Source organism: Orycteropus afer, unplaced genomic scaffold, assembly GCF_000298275.1.
Source record: "Orycteropus afer afer isolate SDZICR_OR568_19922 unplaced genomic scaffold, OryAfe1.0 scaffold00038, whole genome shotgun sequence".
NCBI lineage: Eukaryota > Metazoa > Chordata > Mammalia > Tubulidentata > Orycteropodidae > Orycteropus > Orycteropus afer.
The window spans coordinates 13,754,329-13,765,568 of NW_006921625.1; the positions used below are offsets into that span (position 1 = coordinate 13,754,329).

Sequence of the window (11,240 nt, forward strand, 5' to 3'; positions counted from 1 at the left end):
AACCTTGGGCTTCAGCTCTGCCTCCTGCTCCCGGCCCACTGAAGCTGGAGGCTTTTCTTCACTTAGCTGCTGGCTGCTGAGGCTGACAAACCCAAGGTGGATAAGTAACAAGGCACAGTCCTGATGTTACCAAACCACACGGCAGGCCATTAATTCAAGTCCATCGAAAGTCCCAAGGTCGGCAGAGCATGGCAGGCTGCTGAACAATGACACAGCTACATGCAGGATTCAAGTGTGCCATAAGCTACAGACCATTTTTCAAGGCTTCTCCTTATATACAGGAAGCAGACCACATCCCTAAGGCAACTACTCAGCTGCTCACAGTAGATTCCACCATAGAGTTGATTACCAGTCTCATCATGGGGAGTACAACATCCAGCTGCCCAGCCACTCAACTAGGCCCAGCCAAACTGACACACAAACTTCACCACCACAAAACCAGAAGAAGTAGATGGTGCCTGCTACCATTACTGACCATTTTGATCAATAGATGGATCCTGATCAAAAGGGAACAAAATGTGGAACAGAACTTCAAATTCTTACAGGAACCAGACTTACTGGATCCATAGAGAGTGGGAAAACTCCCCAATCTATTGTTTGGAAATAAACTTTAAACCTTGAACCAAACTGTCTCATGAAGTCATCCTTAAACTAAACAATTTAGCTGAACTAATAAAGAATGTTTACATTGTGCTCTTTTAAAGAATTGGCTGAGAATTATGGGATCAGTTTGACAATGGTAACTCTAAAACACAAGACAAGAACTTTCAAGACCAGAGAGTCCAAGTTAATGGTGGTGAAACCAGATGGGTAGAGAAATAAGAATGTGACGCAATGCAGAGTATGTAGCTATTGCCACTGAACTGTGTAGAAATGTTGAACGGGTGTATCTTTTGTTGTATATTACTCACTTTCCATCTGAAACAGAGAACATTTTGCAAAATTGTATCAAGCTTTTGAACACTTAAGGAATAAGAAGTGGAAACATAGTAATTACTTAGTGGACAGAATTTCTGCTTGGGGTGATGAAAAATTTGGAAACAAATAGTAGTGGTGGTTTCACAACATTATGAGTGTGATTGATGCTGCAGGATTATACACTTGAAAATGTTTAAAACAGCAAATAGTATGCTCTGTTTATTTTACAATAAAAGAAAGAAAGGGAAAAAAGACCTACTGCTTCAGCCATATTAACACGGATGAATCTTAGAAACATAACACTGAGTGGAAAAAATGTCTACAGACATACTTCATTCTACTCTGCTTTGCTTTATTGCACCTCATAGATAATTGTGTTTTTTGTTTGTTTGTTACAAATTGAGGGTGTATAGCAACCCTGTGTCAAGCAAGTCCATTGGCACCATTTTTCCAACAGCATGTGCTCACCTCGTGTCTCTGTGTCACATTTTGATAATTTTCACATTATTTCAAAGTTTTTCATGATGCTATTGCACACTTAATAGACTACCTAAAACCCACTGCCATCAAGTCCATTCTGACTCACAGTAACCTTATAGGACAGAGCAGAACAGCCCTATCGGGTTTCCAGACAGATTGCCTCATCTTTCTCCTGCAGAGTGGCTGGTAAGTTCAGACCACCAACTTTTTGTTTAGCAGCTGAATTCTTGAACCACTGCACCACCAGAGCTTCTCCAATGGACTACCAAAACCAAAAACCAAACCCATTGCCATCGAGTCTATCCCAACTCACAGTGACCCTGTAGGATATAGTAGTACTGCCCTAGGGTTTCCAAAGCTGTAAATGTTTTCAGAAGCAGACTTCCTCATTGCTCTCCTGTTGAGGGGCTGGTGGGTTCCAACTGTTGACCTTTAGATTAGCAGCTGAACGCCATAACTACTGAGCCAGCAGAGCTCCTCTAATAGACTACACTGTATATGGGAGCTCTGGTGGCATAGTGTTTAAGGCATTTGACTGCTAACCAGAAGGCTGGCGGTTCAAACCCACCAGCCACTCCTTCAAAGGAAGACTGGGCAATCTACTTCTGTAGAGATACCACCTCGGAAACCCAAGGAGGGGTTGCTATGAGTAGAATCAACTGCATGGTAGTGAGTTTGGTTTTTGGTTTATACTGTAAATATAACTTTTACATGCTGGGAAACCAGAAAATTCATGGGACTCACCTTACTGTGATACTTGCTTTATTGCAGTGGTCTGAAACCAAACTTGCAATATCTCTGAGGTATGCTTATAAAGGATATCCTTTTATAAAGCTCACAAACAGAACTACACAATATATTGCTTAGAAATACATTAAAAAAAAAAAAAAAACTCACTGCCATCAAGTTGATTCCAACTCATAGCGACCTCCATTGGTATCTGAGGCATAAATCTTTACCAAAGTCTTCCTTCTGCAGAACAGCTGGTGGGTTCAAACTGCTGACCTTCTGGTTAGCAGCCAAATAGTTTATCCACTATGCCACCAGAGCTCCTTAGAAATACGTACATGTATGATTAAATTGCTTTTAGAAAGCAAGACAGTGATACACACAAAATTCAGGGTAGTGGTTAGCTGGTAGGGGCTGCAGAATGACGAGACACATCATTCAACCCACGCTTACAGACTCTCCCTCAGCCTTGGTGTCCCCAGCTATGAAAGGGAGGTGATGAATTAAGAACAGTCCCTCCCTGAAAGGGATACATAAGATACTGCCTTCAACCCAGAGCTTGGCCCACAGTAAGCTCCCAGTGAATGGTGGCTGTTTTCATCAATAATAACAACCCAAAAGGGCGAAGGTCACATATTGCTTCTCTGCGCCATCCTCCCCTTACTTCCTCCCATTCCTCCTCCACAAGTACAGCATCCATCTGTTCCAATAGCGCTTTCTTTCTCTCAGGAGCTTTTCTTGGTCTCTCTTTTTCTAAGCTCTCATGGCATTTTTCCTCACACCTTCTCTTTCTGGTGGCACTGTGGTTAAAGCATCTGGCTACTAACCAAAAGGTTGGCGGTTCGAATCCCCCAGCACTTCACAGGAGGACGATGAGGCAGTCTGCTTCTGTAAAGATTTACAGCCTTAGAACCACTATGGGGTAGTTCTACTCTGTGTATAGGGGCTCTATGAATTGAAATTGACTTGATGGCAGTGGGGTGTTTTTTTTTTGTTTTGTTTTGGTTTTCTCTTCCATTAATATAACAAACATGTTGTTGTTATTGTTATGTGCCATGGAGTCAGACCCGACTCATAGCGACTCCTCCTTGGGTTTCTGAGGCGGTATCACTATGGAAGTAGATTGCCCAACCTTCCTTCCAAGGAGTGGCTGGTGGGTTTGAACCACCAGCCTTCCTCTCAGCAGTCAAGTGCTTTAGGCACTACACTACCAGAGCTCCTATAACAAACAAAGCACTTACTATCTGCCCACTGTCTGTTTAGAGGAATTTTAAAATGTTAACTCACTTATTCCTCACAATGACTCTACGGAGGACGGATAACATAATTCCCATTGGACAAATGAGAAAACTGGGGCAGACAGTTAAGTTGTAAACAGTGAATCGATTTAAAGAAAATGATAAATAATATGCAGGTGACATGCAGACCTGAGAAACTGAGCAAGCTGGTAATGGAACGACCAGTGTTTGGAAAATGCCGATTTAGAGATCGTAGTTTGTCACATTAGATCTATGTTTGATGAGCTTGCTTCAAAGTACCGTGTCCACCAGTGAGCACTTCATTTACTGTTGATGTTAGATGCCATCGAGCCAACTCCAACTCACAGCAACGCTTTGTACACTAGAACAACACACTGTTGGCCTGTGCCATCCTGACAATCATTACCATGTTTGAGCCCACTGTGTCAATCCATCTCGTTGAGGGTCTTCACTTCTTACGCTGACCCTCAACTTTACCTACCATGATATCCTTCTCTAGGGACTGGTTCCTTCTGACAACAGGACCAAAGCACAAAAGACAAAGTCTGGCCATTCTCACTTCTAAGAGCATTCTGGCTGTACCTCCTCCCAGACCGATTTGTTCATTCTTCTATCAGTCTCTGGTACTTTCTATATTCTTCACCAACACCACAACTCAAATGCATCAATTCTTCTGCAGTCTTCCTTATTCATTGTCCAGCCCTCATATGCATAAGAAAAGATAATACCATGACTTGGATCAGGCGCACCTTAGCTTTCAAAGTGACGTCTTTGCTCTTTAACTCCTTAAAGAGATCTTTTGCAGCAGAATTGTCCAATGCAATACAGCATCTGATTTCTTAGGTATTTCGGAGAGGATACCCAAAAGGCGGGAAGTCGGTGGCTCCTCCTCGTCCGCCCCCCCAACCCCGCGGCAGAGAACACGCCCTCCTCACAAAGTCCCTCCCATCGCCGCAGGCTCCGCCCCATAGTCTCCGCAAGCCACGCGCCTGCAGCGCGCAGTGAAGATGGCGGCTGCTACGGGAAGGTTACTCTGGGCATCGGTGAGTGGCTCCTGGGTGGGAAGAGGCACGGAGACACTGCGATGGCTCTGGGGACGCGCTTTCCAGATAAGGTCCCGCTCTCCTGCTGCCTGGGGACATTCGCCATTCTTGGAGGGGTCAGCGGGTAGCAGACCCGGAGACCTTCTAGAGAAGGCTCCGTACGCATGCGCAGAGCCGCCCTGCTTCCACCCCATTTCCTCCTGTCTGTCTAATGCCCCGTCCATCCTTCCTCGCTCGGAGTCGCGAATCCCCAGTCTTCTCTCCGCCTAAGCACCTCTTCCCAGTGCTGTAGGTGACCGTGACCGTGGGCGGGTGACTTCGCCTTTCTTAACCTGAGTTTACTTTCCTCATCATAAGATGAAGAGAATGATTACATTACGGGGTTACTGTGAGCACCCACGTAAACGGATGCAAACGTGCCGAGTGCTGAAGTACGAAGAGCCCGTGCTGCCCCCCGCCCACAGATCGGCCGCTGCTGTGTGTCTCTGCTTTTCTCGGCCGAAGCCTGCGGCCCTCTTGCCACCCCTCCCCCTGTCTCATGGTGGGGTTCAGTGCAGGCGCCTTCCCCGTCGTGCGTCATGCTGGATTTTAAAATGGAGCAAACACTTCGCTTGAGCCCCCACCAACGCTTCCAAAGGCTGACCTTTGCTCTGCTAGTTTGCTTGTTTGGCGCTAGAAGGGCCTTGTCTTTTCTAAGAACTTGCTCGGCAGATAGTGCAGGTCAAGGGCTTCAACACACAGGCCTGCCAAGTCCTTCTGGGGGTTGAACTCTGTGTTACTGTCAGAGCTGGAGCTTTTGATTCTTGAGCCCCTGTGTTCCTCTGTTTCCCTCAGCCTTGCATTCTTGAAGGGAAGGAAGTGGAACAGGATGGTAAGGACACGGAGACTCAATCCATACTGTGGTTCACGGGCAAGGGCAATAAGGCTGCCCTGGGCATGATGCCCTTTTAGTGGAGCCAGCCCTCAGCCACTCTTGCAGAAACATTTCCTAATATAAAGTGGTTCTCTTCCCAGGTTGCTCGCCAAGTGAGCACCATTCCTCGGGGCATTTCTGCCTCTGCAGCCCTTAGACCTGCTGCTTCTGGAAGAAAGTGCTTGACAAACCCTTTGTGGTCTGGTTCTCATCAAGCAAAATGCGCCTTTAGCACCAGTAAGTGTTACCAAGTCTTGATTGGACCCAGATGAAGGACACTTGAATTATCATCTCTGGACCAGAGGCTCTGAATGTTAGACCCACCTGGGGAGCTTTTCCAAACTTAACCAGAGCCCTAGTCCCGCCCCAGACAAACCCATTTCTGGGCGTGAGTCCAGGACATTAGTGTTTTAACAAATTCCCTGGGTGAGTCTCACATGGGCCAGGGTGGTGAATCACTGGGGCCCAATGTGTTTGTCTGTGTCATGTTTCCTTGTTGGTTGACAGAATTATTTTTTAGTGTGCTAATTTTGAAGCCACCCGGTAGTGCAATGGCTAAACATTCAGCTGCTAACTGAAAGGTTGGTGGTTCAAACCCAGTGGCTGCACAGGGAGAAAAGACCTAGTGATCTGTTCCCATGAGGATTATAGTCTAGAAAACTCTGTGGGGCAGCTTGGCTCTGTCCCCTGGGGTCTCTAGGAGTTGAAACTGACTTGAAGGCACCTAACACCAACATGTTGAGGGGCCTGAGAGGAAGAACTCAGATGTCTTTCGGGCCTGATGTGTGTGAATGGATGTCCAAGAGCTGGTGGTGGGCAGCCCCTCTAAACATGGTTGGGCATGGTCAGCCTGTCAGCTGGCACTTAGGAACCAGACCGTTGCTGTGGAGTCCATGAGCGGTGTGGGGAACACAGCTGTTTCTGGAGGTTTATCCTCTGTTCTCTAGGATGTGAGCTTGGCTGAGAACAGCCTCACACAGTGAGAAGATTTGCCCTCTAGATGTGTCCACCTTTGAAAAAGCAGGTATTTAAAATCATATACTTAGCAAAGCCTTTGTTTCTGGATGCTGAAAAGGGGCCCAGGTTTATGATTCTGGAACTTTAAAGGATTTTCTAGTAGTGATTTGGTTCCACAGGTTTACAACCCCCGCCATCTCCTCCTGTTTCTGTCCAGGGCAGCCCCACGCTGAAGCCAAGCATTCTGACACTCATCCCTTTTGTCTTCCCAGGCAGACTCACGTTCTCTCCGGTTCTTACACATCTCCTGCATCCACTCCTTTCCTTCTCTCTGCCCCAGGCCTCCCCGCCACAGCCCTCACATAGATAACTGCAGTCACCTCCTAACATAGTCTCTCCTTCTGCTCCTCCTGCCCCCCACCCCGCCAGACTCATCTTCCTAAAACCACCCCACTCATCTTGGGTCTCCCACTTAAATACCTCAGTGGCTCGTCTTCTTTTCAGAGCACACTCATGAACTTGCTTTTTAAGGACCTTCACAGTATGACCTTCGACCATGCTTGCTTGCTTTGTCCCCCGCTGTTGTGCCTTCCACCCACGGATGGCCCTGCTCTGATCGACAGCACCCTGGGCTTTTTATACGCATGCCCTGTTCCTCCCTCCCTCTGTGCCGTCTGCGCGCCCCGTCCCATCTGGGCCTCGCAAATCTGAACCATATTTAGAATCTTTCTCTAGTCTCCCGTCCTCCCTAATTCCATCCCTACTACATTCTGCTTTGCTCTTTTTTGTTCCCATGGCACTTTGAACTGAATTTGTATACATTCTAGGACTAGGAAAGGGAAAAAAAGGTGCTGAGTCAAAGATGTGCAGTTGAGCCGAGCTTCGCAGTTGATTTCGGTTGGAGTTGTACGGGGCCCTGACTTACAGCCACCCTGTAGGACACAGTGAGACTGCTCCACAGGGCTTCCAAGGGAATCGTATCCCCACAAGCAGACGTCGGGTCTTTTCTCCCACGGAGGCACTGGGTGGCTTCAAACCGCCGACCATTCGGTTAGCAGCCAGCTGCTTCACCACTGCATCACCATGGCTCCTTCTGATTGATTTATACTGCTAATTAATTATTGTGAATGTTTTAGGAAAAATGAAATGGGTGCTTGCTTCCACAAATGGTGATCTGTGCCACGTGCTTGGTCATTGCAGGTTCTTCTTGCCTGGCTCCTGCCGTCACCCAGCACGCGCCCTATTTTAAGGGCACAGCCGTGGTCAATGGAGAGTTCAAAGACCTGAGCCTTGATGACTTTAAGGGGAAGTACTTGGTGCTTTTCTTCTACCCTTTGGATTTGTAAGTGTCAAACCCAGACCCCTGCTTCCCACTGAAGTCACCTCTCTGGTTACCCTCCTCCCAAAGAAGGATTCTTCTGACCCTGGCCACTGATGGCCTTGTGGATTACAGTTGGCCTCTGCAGCTCCTTCACTAGTGATAACCTTAGGGGTGGAGAGGCCGTCCTTTCACTGATATGGCTGTATTTCTTGTGCTTCTGCAAATCAGCCTGTAAGAAGTTTTCACTGATCTGGGGGAAAATGAGAAAAGTGAGAAGCATAAAATGATATGTTATTTCATGAACACTAAATCTATGTAAATAAGATTTTACTTTCATCTTAGAATCCACCTTCCCTCATTTTTTGATAAGATTTCTACAATAAAAAGGTCATAGGAGATAATAGTTTTTTCTTCCAGTAAAGCTAGAGTAGCGTTGTGTCCGGGCATCCTGTGAGCATGGCTAACCGTTTTACCTTTTTTACCCTGAAGCAGATTGGAATAGCTTTTAGACTGCTTTTGGTTCCTGTCTTAAATCGTTGTTTCTAGTTCTCTGATGAGAGTTTCTGCCTTTTTTTCCCAGCACCTTTGTGTGTCCTACAGAAATCATTGCTTTTAGTGACAAAGCCAATGAATTTCACGACGTGAACTGTGAAGTCATTGCCATTTCGGTAGATTCCCACTTCAGCCATCTTGCATGGATAAATACACCGAGGAAGGTATGATGCTGTACGCCCTGCCTTTGCATGGATAATGTTAAAAACAAGAGCTCCCCGCTAGACCAGCCTCGAAGTTGTTGAAGCAGGTTGTCTGTGACGGGCTATTTGTAGGTTCTTCCCTATTCACGAGACCGTCCGTGAGATGAGTTGACACACAGGCTGCAGCAGTGGGCTCAGATACGGCGCGGGTTCTGAGGCTGGCGCGGGACCGGGCAGTGTCATGTTCTGGCGTACACAGGGTCGCTAGAAGTCAGAATTGACTCTGTGACACCTGACAATAACAACACCTACTCAGCACACGTTCTGCTGAAACTCTGTCCTGATGTGGCAGAGGAGAGTCCAGAAAGCACCACCTGTGTGTTTCCTCGCTGTCCCACGCGTGGTTCGTAAGGCACAGGCAGCCGTGGAGAGCAGGTGAGGCAGGGCAGGGAACAGCGGTGGCCCGCTGCCCGCTCTCACCTGAGCTCCGTGGTACCCTGTGCTTCATGGATTGGGGGACGATGCTCAGGTCCTCTGCTCTCTCTCTGCACGATGTATTCTTGCCTACAGACTTGCTTGGAAGGCTCCAAATTTCTATCTACGCTGGTGCACTATCTAATTATCCAAAAGATTTCTGTGTCACGCTTCCATTTTCAGGTTTTAGAAATTAGTGCTCAACTAAAACTTAGCTGGAAGACTTGGAAACAGAAAGGTCTGTAGCGTTAGTGGGACTCACATCCTGCCTCTGCCCCTTCCTGGCTGTGAGCTGGGGCGTCAGTGAACCTTTGCGCACCTCACTTGGCTCCTCTGCCAAATGCAGGAGATGGTGGTATCTGCTGCTGGGTGGTTGCCTGGGTGAAAGAGTCACCAGAAAGAACCCCCATTGTTGTGGGCCTCGCATTGTGTTACATGGTCAAGGATGTGAAACCACATAGTGTAACCAGTCACGTTTGCATTTTTATTAGAATGGCGGTTTGGGCCACATGAACATCCCGGTCTTATCAGATTTAACTAAACAAATTTCCCGAGACTACGGCGTACTGTTAGAAAACCCTGGAATTGCACTGAGGTAAGATCCCGTGCCTTACGAACTGAAAATTGTTTTTAATGTTTAGCGTCATCCTGGTTCCTAAGGGATTTTGGTAAAGCATTTAAAATTTCTTAACTTTATTCTTTGCATAAGTGCTGGTGAAATGCCTCCTGCAAGGGTTGCTGGACTTTCGGGGCTGGCTAAGATGTGTGTACCCCACCACCACCCTGCATCTCTGTCTCAAGCACTGATCACATTGTCCTGCAATGAACTGTCAGACTTTGGAGAAGGGAAACTAGCATGGGATCCTGGAATGGTCTAGATTTCACACAAGCCCTAAATCGGGCAGACCTGGGTTTGGTTTTCTTGTTTTGTTTTTATAAACTCTACTACTCCAAATTAGATAGGCTCTTTGAGTCTATTTCCCTGCAGTGAAAATGAGGATGTGCTCACAGCTTAGTTGTGAGGATTAAATAAAGTGAAGCATCGGAAGCCTACTGCTTGGTATCTTTTGTTATAACCCCCGTCCCAGAATGTCACTTCTGTCCTCATTAATTCTGTGGCTCACCCTTTATTCCATTGAGTGTGCAGAGCTTTTGGCCTTCACCAGCCCCATATTCAATCACAACCTTTCTGGGAGGGCTGAGAACCCAGGCCTTAGAGCTGCCAGTTCAGTGGCCCCTGACGGCAGGGGTGAGGGAGGAGGGCCCCAGCTGGATCTCCTCACAGTTTTGCAGGGACTGACTTGAACCCAGCTCACCTGCCTTTCTCGTAGCTGACCTCTGGCCACCTCTGCTGTTGGGTTGTACCTACAAGTTTACTGCCAGGAGGCACCTTCGAGCTTGGGCCTTTTTGACTCCAGAGAGCTTTCTGTCTTCCTTTAATTAGTTAAGACCAGGCAGTGATGGAGTTGGCCATGACGGGAGAAAAAGAGTGCTGGCCTTTTCCCCCAGGGAACCCCTTCTCTGTGGGGTCTCACTAACTTGACAGCCACCTCCCTACCACTTTCAACATATCAGGATTGACAATGGAGAGAGGCCAAGTCTGGCTCGTAAGATAAGACTTTCTATCCAGAGGCTGTGGGCCCTGCCCTGTCCTACTTCGCCCCCAGAAACTCTGCGTCTGCTTCTGTGCGGTGGCTTCCAGCTTGGGTCCTTGTCTCAGGAACAGGCCCCAGGACCAGTCAGGCCTCAAAGCCTGGACCGCCAGGTGGTAGGCTCAGGGAGGACGTTCCTTTTTACCTTGTGGAAGTTCTCCCACACGCCTTTCTCCTGACTGATTAACACTTAGAATGCCCACGCCCTTTTAGATGAACTGCCTTCTTCCGGTGAAATATATTTTCATACATCACGGTAACACCGACACTTTTACAGAAGGTGAGCACAGACCAGTGTGGTACCCGGTGCTCACCTCATTACATAGCTGCTCAGCGGTGGGAAATCGGGGGCTTGTTTTTTCCTTCACGTTCTGCTCTGCATAGGCTTGAGGCTGGTACATTCTTTCTGCAGAGATTTTCCCATGGGATCTCACTCCATCACCAAGAGCTCACTCATTTAGTAAATATTTGTAGAATAGAGATAAAATACAGCTCTGTCCCTTCCCACTGGCCTGGGGTTTCTTGCCAGGATTTGATAGAACAGCCCAAAGAATGCTTGCCAACTCATTAATAACCAAAGAAGTCTTCGTTCTCTGTAGTTCAGTGACTTTTAGATACTTACATGGCATTTGGGGCACAGTTTTTAATTTGTAAATGTGATGCACTATGCTGCCTGTTTTCCACGGTGGCCTGGTGCAGCTCTGCCTTGGTTAAAACATTTGTCATTAAGAAGAGACAATAAGCTTTGTGTCAGACAAACAAACATGTTGCCCTTGCATTAATTCCAACTCACAGTGAC

The 11,240-nt window shown here is 47.3% G+C and overlaps 1 protein-coding gene across 1 annotated transcript; it reads left to right on the plus strand.

Moving 5' to 3' along the window:
• The first annotated feature begins 4,393 nt into the window (after positions 1-4,393).
• On the plus strand, positions 4,394-9,388 carry PRDX3 (peroxiredoxin 3). The gene is made up of 5 exons (XM_007936844.2): positions 4,394-4,429; positions 5,444-5,579; positions 7,500-7,641; positions 8,201-8,336; positions 9,281-9,388. The coding sequence occupies exons 1-5, from the start codon at positions 4,394-4,396 to the stop codon at positions 9,386-9,388; spliced, it is 558 nt and encodes a 185-aa protein (XP_007935035.1).
• Positions 9,389-11,240: the final 1,852 nt, after the last annotated feature.